Below are 19,002 nucleotides of genomic sequence, written 5' to 3'. Positions count from 1 at the left end.
ATAAACTTGTTTTTGTTGTGAAATAAAGGGGAAATATAAGAGTTTGAGAGAGAATTAATCTATGTGTGTTTATTCCATAGAGTAGGGGATATATATATATATACAGATACAATGTTAGGGTTTGCTTTGAGAATGATAAACCCTAAATCTAGAATGTTCCGGAGAGTACAAGAGTATATAGACATCCACAAATATTTCATAACACTCCTCCTTGGATGTCTATTATCGAAGACTGTGCCTCATTAAAACCTTAATAGGAAAACTTTGTGGTATAAAAACCTAATGAAGGAAAAAGAGTACAACAAATATATATAAAAAAATAAATGTTATTGTATAAATGTTATTGTATAATACATTGTTGGATGCGTTAGAACATATACTTTCATGATATCAATTTTCCTATAATAATCAATGTCGTGTCTCGGCAAGCGTGTTTGGTCAAAGTGTAACACTTAAAAAAACACGGAGTATTAAATATTTAAGCATGACTCAAGAATCACAGCGTAAAACATATTTAAACATTGTTGGCATCTATTTAGGGGCGCTCCATTACCAATAACTCAATGAGGATGATCTTAGGCTCTTAGCAATCAAAAGCAAGTGGTAGAATGAACAAAAGAGAGAATATTAATTTTAACAGATGAATATAATAAGAATTTTAGAAAAGGAAGGTAGTAAGCAGAAGAGTTGAAAGCTTTTCCAATATATACCATGGGTAGCAGTAAACCTTTAACTGGTTATACGGATCACAATACTTTTACTCTTATGGAGAAAGGCATGAACATATCTACTGAAGGGAGTTGTAAAATAATATCAAAACAACTGAAATTCCGATTATGACCGGAAAGGCTGAGACGAGGTATAATGCTCCATATCCCTGAAATCCAATAAACCATTTTGTTAGGACACGGTTAGCTGCTGAAATGGCATATCATCGATCTGAGTATGCTGAAGAAACCTATTAATGCATTTGTTTGATGATTTAAGCATTCTTGATTAGCTGGGATTTGTGGATGTTATAGCTCAACAACATATTTCCTATTCTATACCAAATTTTAGGCGTCCCGTTCACAACTGTGAAATGAGTGTCCTAGTAGTCTATCAGCAGTAAAAAATCTTTCATTTTATATTTACCCAGATCAACATTCTCACCGCTTTTTTTCTTGGTCTAGAGCTATATCATTGCATGGAGCTCAGCTACCCTAGAAAACCAACCATTTCAAAAATACAGGCATCAAATAATGACAAAAGATGAAAAAATGGTTAAAGCGTTCTCAATGAAGATAGAACATAAACTTACTACAACTGGAGGTACATCAGTATCATCAGAATTTTCGGCTGTCGCAATCTCAGCTGCTGAATCCCAGTCCATGTTCAGCCTCTTTGCAGCGATTACAGGATCAATACCTGTATCAGTTGCTTTTGCGTAGAGGGATTTGTTCTTTGTCGTCTTCTTAGAAGGTTCAGCCTATCATAAAAAAAGAGCGATAAGGAACCTTGATGAGAAGCTGATGCCTTTAAAAGACCAATTGATTCAAGGAAACATATGTAAACCGTGATTTAGAAGAGTGAGTGGGGTCCTTTCTCAATTCCTTGAACATGTTTGGTTAAACCCAAAAACAAAACAATAAGCCATAGCTGTCAATGACTCATTATGATCTAGATTGATAGATACAGAGCCAAAGTACTCCAATATCTAACGAAGTCCTCTTGCTCCAATCTCTAATGACCTACAGACCCCGTCCAAGCGCTGCGTACAGAGAAAAGGTTTGGACTTCAGACAAGTTGATCATAGGTCCCCCTCGATCATATTTGCTACAAATATTTGGGTAGGTCTCTAAAGTAGGTGTGCAGTTAACCTAATTCTATATAATTTTCCAGCAAGTTCTTTGATGCATCAGGTTAAGGATCAAACCTTTTCAATCTAAACATCAATTCACGGAGAGTTCCAAGTAGTATTAAAGACGAGATTATCAATTTTTTTTTTAGTTCCAAGAGTTGATATCACTCAGCCACTGCATAGGTATTTGTGATCTCCCTCAGCTGAAATAGATTGTCAATGACCCAGTATCTTACTTTTTTTTTTTTGACCCATTATCACACTTAAGCTAAACTAATATGTACTTTACTAATGTTAGTATGTAGAACTCAGCTCATCAAATCCGGTTCTTGCACAAGGATATAAATTTTTCATAGGAAAGTGAGCAAAAATGGTGGATGTCACCTAAAGACAGCATTAAGCTGAAATAAGCTATGCCAGCCTTAAGCTGGAGGCAAGATGAATGTGATACTGTTGGGGACACAGAATAGGTTGCACCTATGTATTGATCTGATTTATTGCTAATAAGAAAGAAAAGCGATATAGCAGATCAGTGCACAGGACCCCACTAATTTTCAATCTGAAATAAAGAGAGCAATCTAAAGAGGAAAGGGTGTTTTTTTTTTTTGTTGGCGCGCAAAAAAGCCAATCGAAGTTATTTGTTGTGATCTCAAACTTGAAACAGAGAACAAAATGTAAGGAAAATAGAGAATAGAACAAATGAGACGATCCCTCATTTGCTTTGGTTTATTCAACTGAAGTAACTATCTCTCTTAAGTAGCTTGACCATCATCATTCTCTAGGGTTAAGCAAATTTTATAAAGTATCCAGCTTACCATATTCAGGTTATTAATACCTTGACCATCTTTCTCTAATGTTAAGCAAGATAATTCTCCAATATTACAGGGTCAAAATTCAGCCATGGAAACATCATTATATTCAAGGATTTTCATTCTTAATATTCAAGTACAGCTAATGGGGGGAAAAAAAAAAATTGACCGTAAGCTTGTTAATCTTCTAAATAAGTACAGCCTCCGTTAAATATTAGTTGCAACATGGGGTATTTGTGAGATATAAAAAAATTTCAAAGTTGCAATTAATATTTAACGGAGTTAGTATATATTGAAGATGATAATGGACCTTTATCATGGACTATTTCGTTTCATCTATGCCTCAATTTAAGCTTCCTAATTCACTGTGTAGGGTTTTACGTAACATGCCAACATTAACACTTCCAGAGGGACTACTAATTATTCGGATTTGAGAAGAAATGAAATTGCAGCTCATCCAATCTTGTCTAAATAATAAAAAAGCTAACAGCACAGTTCTGTACGTGAGAATACAACTATAGATAAACAGTACATATCAAACTCATATGGAGCAAAACATTAATCTAAAACCAGCAATTTTAAATTTAACTAATGAAGATTGAAAATAGTTGGACAAAAATAAAATCTAGAGTTAAATATGACAATACCTCCAAATTTGGCCAGCTAGTCATCTCCACTGCAAGCATACGCAAGGCAACACGATCTCGTGGAATTTTTCCATCATTTACCTGAATAGATATGGTTCAAACAATAATTTTGCTTCTCGTTCCAAATTCATCAGCTAACACAGAACTTAATCGTGTGGAAACATCTTATTTCAACTTTTATTGACATATAGAGCAAATAAATTATCTTGATGAACACAAAAAAATAAAAAAATAAAAATAAAAAAAATTGAAGTACAAACATTCCTAGACTTTCATTTCTCTCCTAATAATTTGGGCACCTGTTATTCATTTCAGTCTGCCATTTATTTTATCATGTCAATTTTCGCTGGATCAATCGGATACTTAAACATCACAGCAAGCCTATTGAATATGAATTTGTACAATATCTTGATCCTAAACTCACAAAAATATTGGGTCACAGAAATGACACATCACAGGTGTTACTTTTACATAACATTTCGCACCTACAGAGGCATGAATTGACAAATTGACAAATTGAAAATTTGTAATTTGTATTTTTAAGTACATTCTTCACATAATGACTTAGAGTTGCTCAAGGGCTCAGTCAATAAAAATGGAACATAGTGTCCGAGTTTGATATGATGAACATGCATATGCATCAAAGGCTTACCTAATCCATATCTATATCAACCCAGTTGTGTATGCATTTCAACCCACCATCTTCACCAGGCCACCCCTAGCATCAAAGGCCCCCCAACTCTATAACTCATAATTCCAATTATGTGTATGCACCCCCCACCCCCCCTGCCCTAAAATATAATTAAATTAAATCTGCATGCCCCACAAGAAAAATCAGTGAGGCTTCATGGTACATGCATTTTGAAAATGAATTTCAAAGTAAAAAAAAAATTAAGGAAGATGAGAAGATAAGATATATTAATAGCTTTAATAGTTAAAAATAGTTTGAGATCAACAATCTAACACAGAACGACGAAGGGCATCCTGAATGTCATAATCAGTAAACACGACAAATTCAGAATTCTCGAATAAATTAACATAGGCATGTACAGAGAAATCACTAATACACCAAGATAGGTGAAGGATATACACTCACTTCTTCTAAAGCAGCAACTAAATCCTCCCTTGTTGGTCCATCAGAATCATCAATTCCAATCAACCTTCGCCTCTCAACTTCTCTAGGGTCCTCAATCATAATAGTCAGCTTGACCTACAAAATTAGACAAAGTAAACTCTGATTAAGGCATTCCACTCACGTCATGAAGTTAAGAATGATAGCCTTAACATAGCTTCAACAAATTGGCATTAAAAAGAAATACATCCGCAATTCAGCAGCAATAAGTTCCACGCAAGTACACATTATCATGGCATACATAAATATTCTTACTTTGCTTAATTCATAATGTATATGCTAAAGATAAAAGTAGTACAAATCATATAGGATAACAAGAAAATGGAATGTGAATAATTGGGAATATAATCTCCAAAATTCTTGCCTCCTATGCTATAAAAAGCTTAAACTTACATGACCATATCACCATCCACCAATTACATCACCATGCTGCTGATTATCGACTTATTTCACAGATTTTAGAGCATCTTTATCGGTGAACCCAAATAAATGGTTCATGGGTCACTATCACCATTTCTCTCTCATCCACATCAAACCAACAAACCATTTACAATATTCACTCTTAACAATGAACACTAAACAATGGTTCATCATCAATACTCCCTACCCCACCTTATTTTATTTTTGTAAATATAATCTTTTTTGTTTCATAATTATAATTTATTAACCCGATGTCAATGTAATTAATTGACGTATTTAATATTTTAATCGTGATTACTAATTAAGAAATTATCGCATTTTTTTATCAGCTTTTTAAAAAAACTAATTCTTGTGATTAATATTTTTTAAACAATAACGCAGCTAATTTTAATTAACAAAAATAAAAAAAAGAGGTACAAATCGTGATTACAGTTCTACAACTATAATCTAGTACATTTTATTTTAAAAAAAAAAAACAACTACACATCATTTTGTAAGATGTCCTTAGGGATAACCATTTGTTGTAAACCTAGTTGCCTAAGTTTTCGTTGTTACCAAATTTATTCCATATATGTTCGACCAAGTCGTTTTTTTAGCTGCAAATGAGTCTGTTGATCCTCAATCTCTGTTCTACGAGACAAGTATAAGCCGATATCCACAATACGATCAGTACGGTACTCGGTAGTGTCCTCATTAGCGTTGCCTCCAGCATTCATAAACTCATTGGTATTAACGTTATTTTGATACGTCTCTCGTTCATCTTCAACGATCATATTATGTATTATGATGCAGGCGAGCATGATATTGTGGAGTATGTCGGTATCCCACGCCAAAGACGGCTTTTTAATAATGGCAAAACGAGCTTGAAGGATCATATTTTGACCCAAATTTTTTTTCTTCTTTCTATTTGTTTTGGGGTTGGTATTAGCATCCATAATTATAATTTATATTTGGAAAAAATAAAAATTTAATAATAATAATAATAATAACGACAATAATAATAAAAATAATAATAATAACGATAATAATAATAAAGGAAATAATAATAATAACGATAATAATAATAATAATAATAATAATAATAATAATATTAATAATAATAATATTGGTAATTATAGAGGGGATTTTTGAAGAGAAAAATATAGTAGAAAGAAATGGATTTTCAAAGTTGAAGAAAGTATAGCAATATGGGTGTCTATTTATAGAGGGGAAAAAAATAGAGCCGTTGGTAATTTTTTTTTTTTTGATTTGTGTTTTGTAAAATATATCCGTTGCAAAATTACAACGGATTTATTTAAAACAGTGACACGTGTCAAGCAGAGGCTGGGCCAAGTGGCGCGCTCCCAGTCGCTGCTTTCTATTTTTTTTCCTGAAAAAAAAATAAAAATGGGTGGGGTCCACAATCCATAAATTTGTCCAAATGCTTGCAGCAGCAATCGATCCCACAACCATTCACTATGAACAATTATAGAGATCACCATTAAGCCACCCATTCACTTGTTCACTCATTGTGAACTATTTTTTTGTTCACCCTTAAGGCTGCCCTTAGGGACTAACTTAGTAATCAACTTTGGGGGTTTGGGACATTATATATGATGGAGGCCAAAAAGTTTTACTTTTTAAGGTGACCCTTCAGTACTGTTTATTAAATCTGGTGCCCTCATTACATTTAACCTTACCTTAATCATAAAATTCACTAATATACCCCTAGTTAAAATCCATATTGAACAATTTTTACCACCACTCTTAACTACCCACAGGCCACACTCCTTCATTAGCTCAACCGGCCTAACCTTTTTTTTTTAAAAGACACTGGCCTACCTTAAGCACCCAGCCATTGGCAACTACCACTTGACACCCAAAACCACCATGCAATCACCTCCAAAGCTTTCTTGTCAGCCAGGTTATACTTCACCCAAAATCCAAGGAAATCGTTATAGAGAAGAAATGCAAAATTGTGGGATTGGGTAGTGCTTTAATGGCATAAGTGGCGGTTTGGTTAGTGGTTTTGCAACTTAGGTTGTCGTTTTGGTGGTGAGGCTAGGATTTCGGAGCTTAGGCATTTGATTCATTGATTTCAAAGTAGTTTTTTGGTGGTTTCGAGGCTTATGTAGTGATTTTAGGTAGGTCTGCATGGTGGTTGTTGCTCTAATTGGTGGGTTGGTAGTGGTAAAAATTGGTATAGATGGGAAAATCAATTGATGTGAATCAAGAGAAAAATTCTTTTGATGAGCCAAATACATTGATTTTATGTCCAATTGGGTTTGATATTGGAGGGAAAGACCATAATTGGTTAGCTTGCTTGACGTGGAAAGAAGATATCTTGAAAGGAAGCAAAAATTACACACTTAACTACTGGCGAGGATATTCACGCGCCAAGATAGACTCCACTGTCGACTCCCTACCACCGCGTGAACCCAGCCACGTCTTGGCTGGCGTGTGTCACTCCTAGTCACGGTTCAAAAATGTGGCAGTATCATAACGTATCGGGCGAGTTATAGCGGTTTTCCATTTTATCGAACCGATATTTAGCAATTTGATGCGGGTTATGAAAATACACCGCATTTTGGACCAAATCGGCCGATACACCAATATAACTATGACTACCCAAAAAATCGTATAATTTCGTTCCATTGAAAAATAGCGAGAAAAGGAAATAGAAAGAGGAGAGAGAGAGAGCGGGAGTGAGCTGTCAAATAGGTAAGGTTTGGAAAGTGGGTATTGGACAAGTGTCATTTTATATACCATTACTTTTTGTTTTTGACTTTTTGACTACTCCAATAAATTAACAAGTTAGTTTTCTTTTAGTCTTTATTTATGTGTTACCTATTACGTACAGTAAAAGACAATTTATTTTAGAGGGATTGAATTAATAATTGAAAATAATTAAAATAATACTAATTTTTAGTATTAGAAAATGATTAAAAAATTCATTTTTAAAATTTATGACTTATAAATTGATAAAACATATAAAATTATAAAACTAAAATCCAGTCTCCACATCGCGATCACCGCATCAATTCCGTTACCGCTACACGTTACCGTTATCGCGATCGCAACCGTGTCCAAAATCGCATTTTCAAACCATGCTCCTAGTGCCGTGTGTCATTGCCGGCAACGCCAAGTATAGTCCCTCATTTATGTTTTAATGTTAGTTTCTTCAAGAATTTTGTTTACAAGTTGTTACCTTTCATTATAAAGGATTTTTCTTATTTTTAACTCTTAGGATAGAGTCATAGAATAAAAATGTGGTATCGATCGCAATCGCGGAAACGATCGCGGTATCACGGTAACTGAATTGATGCGTTAGTTGCGGGCTAGCTTGCGGTTGTAGCGGCAGAATTTTGTTTAAAATTTATTTAAACTAAAAACTATATTTTAGGATTTTATTTTATTTTATATTTATATTTTATAATTAATGAATATAGTTTAAACTTTTTAGCCTAAATAACAGTCGAATTTCACTAAAAATAAATTAAAAGAACACAGCTGTACAAAGTAAAGTTAAATACCTATTCAACAACAACAACAAACAAAAACAGAAACAGAAAAAAAAAAAAAAAAAAAAAAAAAAGTAAAGTTAAAAACTTGGCTCAAGTACATCCACATGGGGATATTTAGTTTTTTTTAAAAAAAAAAATAACCTGCCCCACTATCCCCACCTACCCCCACTTATGAATTTTTTAAAATAAAAGAAGTCAGATTTTTTTTTCTTTCTCCTATTCAAGTTCAGAAAAGAACTCTTTTGATTATAATGGAGGTTTCTTCATTGTTTTATCATTTTTTTTCTCCTTTCATTCAATTTTTTTTTTTTTTTGGTGAAAACGAGGGGCAAGCCCCAAAGAGAAAACAATCCTTTCATTCTTTACAAAGCAAGAAATTCATTGGAGATTAACGAGTTGTGAAATAAAATCGATCAATGCGCGCGAAATTTACTTTGTATCAGTTGAATCGGCTAAAATCTCGATGTTTTTAAAAACACTGTGTCAAAGCGGCAAACTCGCAGCGGTAAGCTTGAAATATGGTACATACCGGCCGAATCGCGACGTATCGGCCGCATTTTTATACAATGAATAGACTATAATTTCTCTTATTTATTTAAAGTAGATAAACTTCGTAAGGTCGTTAGGGAAGTTGTTAAGAAGATAGAGTTTGTTTTACGATTCGTTCCAAGAGTTGGTCAAATTTCAAGTCATATCCGTTCGTTTGTGTTCAATCTTCAACAAACTCTTCAAAATTGGATCTTTATTTCAAGATTGTGGGTTTTCTAAAAACTTGATTGAAGAAGTAATTAGGATACAGTGATATACATCATCAATATTCATGGATTGGTTAGTAATTAGATTTACACAATCACCCACAAATTACGAGTTAGCCACAAATTAAGCATATAAGCAACATGGTGCAATATACAGTTGCTTTAAGATCAATTTAGAAAGGAAAGCCTTTTGGTTTCCACAATGTAGAGATTCTCACAACATGAGCTCACCATGTAAAATATGTTTATCTTTTCAGTATTTTATTTTTTTTTTTTTAAAAAAAAAAAAAAAACATTAATGTAAACAAGTGGATAAACAACATAAGCTTCAAATTGTGAATTGATTTTGTTTTGTTTTGTTATTGTCCTGTAATTAACTTTTATTTGGTTTTACAAGTAATTTATAAAATTTATTTAGTAAGTTTAGATAATTTAGATAGCAATTGCGTGGTAGATTAAAATTCAAGTTAGTATTAAGTTGATTAGGTGTACTAAGGCATTAATTTAGCTAGCAAGTACACCATTAAAGGTTATTTTACATAAAGTGAAAGTAGAGGATCTCTTTTGCTTGGGTTTTAGTTAAAAATGGATGTTACTACAACTTTTCCTGGTCATGTGTGGACTTGAAGATGAGGCAGGAATTGAGTGGTTTGTGACAGGTAACCATCCTTCAAACTTTTTGAGTCATGATTGCTCTCTTCCAGTCTATGTGGATTTTTTGACATAAAAAGATATTTGATGGTTCTTTTGAGAGACATAAAACCCGTCTTATAGGTTATGGAAAAACACATAGCAGGGTGTTGATTGTGATGAGACCTTTAGTCTGGTTGTCAAACCAGCCACTACTCATATTGGTCTTAGCATTGCTCTCTCTAAGTCTTAGGCCCATTTATCAGTTCAATGTCAAGAATGCTTTCATAATGGTTATCTCAACTAGACTTATACACATCAGCTCATAAGTTTAGGGTTAATTGTGATTATAATTCAAGTGATCGCCAATAATAGATTTATTTGTGCATTAATATTCAACTAACATAGATAAACAGGTTTAGGGTTAATCTTATTGATTGCATGTTAGTCAGAAAGCGCACATGAATACAATCAGAATAAAGTAGAGGTCTATTATTAGGGCAACTTCAATCTCTTTTAGGTTGGATTTGTACCCTCATCCCCGAACCCTTATTTGGTTCTAGACCTTATGGAGTTGAACGATCTCTTGGATCGTTAAGGGGTGTAACCTTCACCTCGTGAACGGTTTACAAGTTCCTAAAACTTGTTGGCGACTCTTTTGCTCTATTTTCTTCCCTTTTAGACGCCACCGTACTTTAGTGTATGATCACAGTGGGGTTCAAGCTATGGGGTTAAAGCTTGAATTTATTCCCTACAGTTTTTGGCGACTTCACTGGGGATTAATCAAGGACAACCTCTTTATTCAAGTCTCGTTTTTTTGATAAACCGATTCGTCAAAAGAGGAAGGCTAAAAGGATAATGGCAACTCAAGAAGAAGTCAATGAGCTTAGGAACCAACTAGTTACCATGACTGAAACACTGAAGCTCCTCACCCTGATGATCCCGTGAAGCAACAACAAATGAACCTCATGCAAGAAAGTTTGAGGAAGATATCTAGTGACTATAAATTTCAGGGCATGAGTTCACAAGGGGTCTCGCTGGACAAGGAACTCCTTCCGCATAAGTTCAACGCCACTGACATCCCTAAATTCAAGGCAACAGATAACCCTTTTTTTTATTTAAGAGCTTTTGAAACTATAATGAGCATTAAGGGTATCGATAAGAAGGTTTTCCCCTCTATGTTCCCACTATCTCTTGAAATCGTTTGCCAACTGTTTAGGGTAAAAATTACCCATGACAAATGGACCAATCTGGACCTGCCACGTGTCCATCACGTGGGCCAATCAGCGTCTGCCACTTGTCACCCTAAGAGGTCCAATATGGACTAATCAGGCCACGCCACGTGGCCTCCCATATGCCAAATAGGCAAAATGGCCACCAAGGCCCAAAGTCCGAGAGAAGCCCAATTTGCCCTGGTTAACCTAAACCTAGGATTGACACGCTTCTCAAGACTATAAATACTTAATTAATCCTCATTAAAGGGGATTCAGCAATTGATGACTCTCACCTAGAGAAGTCTAAACACATTGATCACTCCTCCCCTAGAGGAACCAGATCTCCCACCTTTACTTTCCGCATTTATTACTCCTCAAACAAGTACTAACTTGACCGTTGGAGGCGGAGCTCCCACCACAAGGAGTCTCCGTTGTTTTGCAGGTACAGGCGCAAGGATACCAGTCCCGGAATTGTAACTCTCCCGCAGGACATCAGAAAACCCCGAAACATTTTGGCGCCGTTTGTGGGGAGAGTACTTTCGAGATGGTATCACAGTCTGTATCGGTTCTAAGTGAGAAGCGTTCCATGGACGACCCCCTGGTCCAGTCAGACTAGGATACCGACGAAGAATATGAAGTTGAGACTCACACGGCCCCTGACGGGTCCCTCATAGCTCGACGCACCCGTCCCATCGAAAGGAGGGAACGGGGAGACTACCTGGCTAAATCTAGTAAACCAGCCGGCCCGCCGCCTGATCATCAACAGGCGGCCGAGGGATCTGCCCCTATAACCAGGAATGAACTCATGGCCCTCATGAGTAGTTTCAAAGGAGAGATCTAAGACTTGATCAATAGAAGGGTGCCTGTTCCTGCAAAGGAACAGTCGGCCAGAAGACCCTCCCAATCTGGGAGGAAGAACCTGCAAAGGATTGGGAGGCGACTACTCACCCTAGACCTAAGGGGAGAGAGGCGCCAGTGATCGACCTAACAAAGTACCACTTCCCTTCTCTAGGGAAGAGGAAGCCCATCCGCCTTATTCAACTGGATGGATCAAGGAAAACATACTCTGATGCTCGAATGATAATCGAGCAAAAGAAGAATCACCAACTGTCAGAGTCGGCCACTACTACCGATTTTCAAGACAGTCTTCATAATACCTCCATGAGGTATACCCAATCAAATTACGAGAGCCAGATAGGCGGCACCTCCCGTCGGTCTGGATCCCATAAAAACTAGTCGGCCCCGCATGTGCCACAAACGCCATACGGCCGAATAACAGGAGTCGGATGGTCAAGCTTGTAGGCTATTATTATTATCAAATCATTATTATGATTTTGAATTAAAAAAAAAGAAAAAAAAGGGCGACTTGTTTCTTTAAATCTGTTGAGTGGGGCTGTGCTACTTGCAACGAAAGCCAACTAATTTCACACTCCAATACACCATAAACGCCATCATTAATTCCCAAGTATTTGCTATGCTTTATGAGCTGGTCCACTCAATTTGGGGATGATGTCAGGCGGCAAAGCTCCACTAGTTTATTAACTATTTTATTAATTAGTGGAACAAGCTTGTCCATTATCTATTCGTCTTTCATTTTCTATATAGAGAAGCTAGCTTACTTGCATTATGAGAAAAGAAAAGTGTAAAGTTAGATGGGAAAGCAACTCACTTGTGTATCCTAAGCGGCACCTAGGCATCGTTCCTCAAGCTATCAAGCAAGAGGCAGCCAGCCATGTTAAAGCAGGCGACCTTCACAACAAACGCAACAAGTGTACGTATAGCTTGGTTGGTTAAATTTAAACAACTAGCATCAAGTGTACGTATAGCATCAAGTATAAGGTGTTTGACAACACGGCCGCAAAACAGCCAGCCTAATCCGAGCCATCAAACAGCCGGTGATAAATGAGGATAGCCTTGAGAAAGCTAGATGAATTTGAAAAAATGGCGTTTGTGTAACACTCCTAAAGCCGATTGCGGTACGACGCTAACAAACAAGTCCTCGTAACCATGAAAGAAGCCGGCATGCTCCACATGTAACCTCAAGCTAAGTGATTCTTGAATCTCGAAGTATCATGGGAAAACAGCAGAATATCAAACGACACTCCAAGAACAAGCGACTCTAAATGCCGAGTCGAATGAGTTCGTGTGTATGTACAAAGTAGGCGGCTAGGCGGCTGTATGTATGTAGGGGAAGCACTGTACCACCGGCTGTTAAGCCATCAAGAGAAGCTAACAAACCCCCCTTTCTCTCATACAAGCAGCATCATCATACCATCAATAACCATTATGGTGATTAATACAAGCGACAAGCGTATGATTGAGTGTGTACCGTTCACACTTAGTGTATGAAGACCATCTAGATATGGCGATGGGCGAGTAAACTCACCTTGTGGGAGCAGCCAGATTCCGGCACTCTTTAATGAACAGCGGCTAATATATAATTGGCAAGAACGCTATGAGGACAGCCGACACATCATGGCAAAATAAACCGGCCTTATCACCAATTGTATCACTTGCCTAGCTTACCAACTAAATTGCTGAGAGCCGATGGCGTTCAGCCCAGCCCCAGTCAGGCGCATGTGTTAAGTACACCGACTCACCTAAAACAGTCGGCACTTGGTTGAAAAGGCATGAGCTCAAACTCAAACTCAAGTAAAATGCAAGTAAAATGTTAAACTCAAACTCTCGGTTGCCGGCTGCGCACCTTGGTTATTAATGGTGTCCGAAACCGTTTAACACCAAAAAGTTCCTTGTTTGAGAATGTGCAAGACGATATCTCAATGTCGAACTTCAAGCTAGCTCTAATAAAGCAGCATATGCGAGAACGAGAGAATGTTATGCATGGCTGGATACGCAAGATGGGTATGGACGCCTGAATTTGAGAAGTCGTTTGTAAATTTTCAGAATAGGCGGCCCTCGTTGCCAGTCCACCATTGAAGCGCCCGCACAAGCTAAGCCGGCCTTAGGCTACAGCCGGCATTAGTGGTTGAGCACAGAGATGCACCTAGCTAGTCAAGCCTTTGGCTATTTAACTACACTTAGTGTCCTCGCTAAACTAATGAAAGCAGGCGTCAAAATACAAGGCTCCCAACTACCTCAATACAGCCAGCTTTATGACACCTATGCTTGAACAATCGGCTCCTAGGCATCGTTCCTCAAAGCCAGCAGGCGGCAGCCGGCCCCAACCCAGCCACTAAGCACCCGGCCTGCCAGCTCTAAACAGCCGGCTGTTACACGAAAGAAATTATCATCAAGAAAATTATCATGGGTACGAGTACAACTAGCATCATTATGCTAAGCCCAACATCATCATGATCATGCATCGTGATTTTGAAGCTGAGAAGATTGGATGTCTTGCCAAATGAAAGCAAGCGGCATGCCGAATGTCTGGTGGTATGATTATCATGGTTTCGTAGCCTTGGTTTAGGCGACCTCAATCATTATTATGATAAAAAAAAAATAAAAAAAAAAGTATAAGATGCCCTAAAAAATGTTGCCTAAGGTTATTAAACCAGGCAGCATAGGCACTCTATTGAAGACCGTCTTTCTTCGTGGATTACCTCCACTTGTTTGCATGACAGTCTATCAGGCAAGAAAAGCGGCATGAATCTTAGCCGACCCCCTATACAATGAAGTCTCGTAGCTATGAAAGCAGCCGACTCTCATTAATAACACCATCCATCCTTTATGGAAGGGAACTAGGTGATCCATCTACTCTAACACTTGAAATGATTTCAATACTTGATACTGATTCAGAGGGGCATGCCACCTGTACCTTTACAGTCGGCTACTCTCCATTGAGTATTTTACTCTTTATCTTCAAAGGGGCATGCCGTCTGTACCTTTATGGGCGGCTACTCTCCATTGGTTATTTTACTCCACCAGAGGGGCATGCCGTCTAGACATACAGTCGGCCACTCTCCATAGAAGAGGGACGGCTGTTTCCAAAACAGACAACCACCCCCTTATACTTAGCTAAAAAAGATTAGGGCCAGGCCGACCATGTGCCTAAACAAGCGGCTGCCCTCTTCTTACTTAGCACCTACGTTCGCCAAGAACTAACCAAGGCCACAGGCCCGATGATCAGCCCAGGCGCCAGGCCGACTGATCCTCCCTTAAAATTAAACTAATACGACCTGTCCCAACATAATAGCAGGCGTCCGGCGGCATCCCTCCGGATGAAATTCGTCGCAGAGAGCAGCTCCCTTTTAGGTGGAACATTGCTCTATAAACTAAGTACACGGCACCTAGACGACTGTCCCCAAGGACAACCACGTAGCCGTTTTTGAGACAAGGATAACTCTATCACTAACTAAACCAGTGGTAGCAGCTGACATATGAGTCGGATGACCCCTGTATTACTTGGGATAAATTCAGGGGGTACCTCTTGAGTTAATAGCCAACAAACATTGGCGAATCAAAAGGTTCAGCCGGCCTCCGCCGCCTGGTACCTTTACTACTCAAGCAGGAGTGACGGCGACTGAGTAACACCAAAGTCAACTCATAGGCACTCCCTCAAACTTGGTATGGAACCTAAAAGGTTTGAGTAGACCGCCTGTTTTTTGGCAAACAGGGGCACTCAAACCCCTATTCCTACTAGGTAACCACTCCTTGGGTTAATAGCCAACAAACATTGGCGAATCAAGGGGATCAGCCGGCCTCTGCCGCCTGGTACCTCTACTACTCAAGCCAGAGTGTGACGGAGACTGAGTAACTCCCATGTTAACTCATAGTCACTCTCTCAAACTTAGTATGGAGCCTAAAAGGTATGAGTCGCCCGCCTGTTTTTAGCAAACAGGGGCTCTCAACCACTACTCCTGCTAGGTTAACAACCTTTGAGTTAATAGCCAAGAAAAACTTGGCGAATCAAGGGGACTATCCGGCCCCCGCCGCCTGGCTTCCCTACTACTAAAACAAAAGAGGCCAACGGCCGAATAATGCTAAATGCTTACCCTTGTGCAATAGTTGACAGTCCACCTGATTGGGGCTATCTGCATAGTGGGGCAAAGAATCGGCATCTGTCTAGTTCGGCGGCAATCATTATTATGATTGATTAACCTTGAAAATGTCATACCGCCCAAGGTATCAAAATTTTCTAAGTTAATCAAGTCCATCTCCCATTAGAACTAGACAAGATGCCGACCTAGCAAAGCTTCGAGGGTCTAACTTTCGAAAGGAGCAATCCCTCCTGGAAAGAGAAATTACTCCTTCCGAGGGGCAAATGTTTAGAGTAAAAATTACCCATGACAAATGGACCAATCCGGACCTGCCACGTGTCCACCAAGTGGGCCAATCAGCGTCCGCCACTTGTCACCCTAAGAGGTCCAATATGGACTAATCAGGCCACGCCACGTGGCCTCCCATATGCCAAATAGGCAAAATGGCCACCAAGGCCCAAAGTCCGAGAGAAGCCCAATTTGCCCTGGTTAACCTAAACCTAGGATTGACACGCTTCTCAAGACTATAAATACTTAATTAATCCTCATTAAAGGGGATTCAGCAATTGATGACTCTCACCTAGAGAAGTCTAAACACATTGATCACTCCTCCCCTAGAGGAACCAGATCTCCCACCTTTACTTTCCGCATTTATTACTCCTCAAACAAGTACTAACTTGACCGTTGGAGGCGGAGCTCCCACCACAAGGAGTCTCCGTTGTTTTGCAAGTACAGGCGCAAGGATACCAGTCCCGGAATTGTAACTCTCCCGCAGGACATCAGAAAACCCCGAAACACCAACCATGGTTCTTCTCCCTTGACAAAGAGAAAACCTCTACCTGGAAATCGATAGTAAACGCTTTCATTGATAGGTACAAGTGCAATATTCAAGTTGAAACCGATCATAGACAAATTGAGATGCTAAGACAAAAAGAGAATGAAGGTTTTACTTCTTTCTTTAATAAATGGAGGGAAACTTCCGCCAAGGTGATTGAGGTCCCCACCGAAAAGGAGTCTGTGAGGATGTTTATCAAGAATCTCCAAGAAAAGTATTCAAAGCACTTAAAATATCAACACAACTTGAATACTTTCAAGGCCGTTTATGACATCGGAATTGAAATCGAAGACGACCTCGCAAAACAAAAAGCTACTAACAATAGTAACCACGGTGGCTGGAAAGGAAAGAAGAACGACAATCCTTCTTCTTCCGAAAACGCCCACTCTAGTAATAATGTTAGTACCTTTGACCATAATGGTGTCTTAGCCATGGACAATCAAGGATCTAAAAGGAAACTCAGGCGAGAGTTCACACCCATTGGAATGACCTACGATGCTGCTTTCGATCGTCTCTATGATCGAGGATTAATCAAACCTATTGGCCCTACCGAGGATCCAACACCAGAAAATCGATCTTCGAGATGGAATCCAAACTCCTATTGCAAGTACCATCGAGGGCGCGGTCATACTACTGATGAATGCTACAGGTTTTAAAATCTCATTCAAGATCTCATAGAAGCAAACAAGATCCCATTGCCTCTAGCTAGCGAGAAGACTAGATGATGTCGGAGCGAACAACACAAGACAAGAGGCGAGCTTCAACGACAAGATTTCGTGACCTCTTTGTTCTATTTCTTCTCATTTACCCTTTCCCCAATAAGTCTAGCATAGGCACCTTTTTTTTCTCCTTAGATTTATTTTGTAGGATTATTATATATTTTCTTTTAATAAAATGAGCATTTATTTCCTTATATATGATCATTTCATTGCATTGCATCTTCAAAAAAAAAAAAATCCATGTCGAATTAAGCACAAGGTATACCAATGACTTAAGGCACCCCTTGTAGCCACATCATATCTCCTTTCACCTTTCAAATATGCAATCCTTTCTTCATAAACCACTTTGAGCCTCGTCTAACGATAAACCTTCTTCTTTTTTCAACCTACATCTACCTAACCTTGGGATGGGATGGTGTTTAACTTATGCAATTTCAAAAAGGCTTGAGTGAATTCAAAAGATTAAAATGGCAAAAATAAAAGCAAAAAATAAATAAAAGTGTTCAAAAGGGCAAGTGTTCCAATGTCTTTGACATGAACATGTCTTTGATAAGAACACGTCTCAGATTGCGTCTCTTATTGAGTGCTCGGTACCGTGCCTGAGAAACACGAATGCCAAGTGAGTGATAGACCGCATGTTCGGGATTACCCACGCTTGAAAAAATAAAATAAATGCTTAAGCAAAAAAAAGAGCTAAAAAAGAGTTAAAATCCTCAAGCATAAAAATATAAATATTTCAAAAGCGAGGTTGCACACCTTGGGGGCTTATTTAGGGTCTTGAGCCTTTATCCCCTTCTTCTTCAAACCTTTAGCCTAACCACGTTACAACCCTTAAAAAGACCTTTTTGAGGTATACACACTTGTGCGAGGTTCGGCTAGAGCTACGTTCGGCCTGATTCCTAACGGATACGTAGACAACCTCACATCGAGGTGCGGCCGTAATAAAAATGCATTCATATTCACATTCACACACTTACACCATGATCATGTCAAGGGATTTCCTATGCTCATCCCTATCCACTTAAAGCTAGACTTGGGGGCTTGATCCCTACATCATTAGCTTACCTAGCCTAAGAGTCACCACCATTTGACTCTTTTAACAAATAACATCTTTCCACACACTTAGCCCTTGCGGCCTAAATTTAGTATCACTTTCACACACTGCACAGATACATGATCAAATATACTTCCCTTAGGAACCCTTTGTCATGAAGTCTTAACACAACGTTGAAGCATGCCTTGTCATGTTAACATCACTCATCATTGCATCACGAAGTACGAAGTGCTTAGCCTCCGTGCCTAAGTTACCCAAATACTTTCATCGTGGATTCAACAATTGAGAAATCCTAGGATGAATTAATCCTTGCACAACATTTGACTAAGCTCATTCAACATGCACCTTCAAAAACTTTCGATTCTTTTTTCGCGTTTTTCTTTTTCGGGAGAAAGTCGGTACCCTCCACAAAAATGACAGAAAATTTTTGTTCTTTGCATTTTCGAGTCGCACAATCATAATACAATGCACACACGAGTCATGTACACATTGAGTCATGTCGTGTCA

At 38.4% G+C, this 19,002-nt stretch overlaps 1 protein-coding gene across 3 annotated transcripts in view; it reads right to left on the bottom strand.

Annotated features, from left to right (window-relative positions):
* Positions 1–627: 627 nt before the first annotated feature.
* LOC110703736 (ycf3-interacting protein 1, chloroplastic-like) overlaps positions 628–19,002 on the bottom strand; it is a 32,685-nt gene continuing 14,310 nt past the window's right edge. The window contains exons 3-7 of one of the 3 annotated variants that reach the window (XR_002507758.1): positions 4,393–4,506; positions 3,297–3,377; positions 1,301–1,468; positions 1,135–1,202; positions 628–877 (exon numbers count right to left, since the gene is read on the bottom strand). Coding sequence is in view for 2 of the 3 variants with exons in the window: in XM_021881517.1 (XP_021737209.1) it covers positions 788–877; positions 1,301–1,468; positions 3,297–3,377; positions 4,393–4,506 (453 nt within the window). In the remaining variant the exon portion in view is untranslated. The remainder of the gene's footprint in view (positions 878–1,134; positions 1,203–1,300; positions 1,469–3,296; positions 3,378–4,392; positions 4,507–19,002) is intronic. The other 2 variants (XM_021881518.1, XM_021881517.1) reach the window with 2 other exon arrangements.

Source organism: Chenopodium quinoa, unplaced genomic scaffold, assembly GCF_001683475.1.
Source record: "Chenopodium quinoa cultivar QQ74 unplaced genomic scaffold, ASM168347v1, whole genome shotgun sequence".
Lineage (NCBI taxonomy): Eukaryota > Viridiplantae > Streptophyta > Magnoliopsida > Caryophyllales > Amaranthaceae > Chenopodium > Chenopodium quinoa.
The sequence above is the reverse complement of the archived record's forward strand: the minus strand, read 5'-3'. Positions and strand labels throughout refer to the sequence as shown.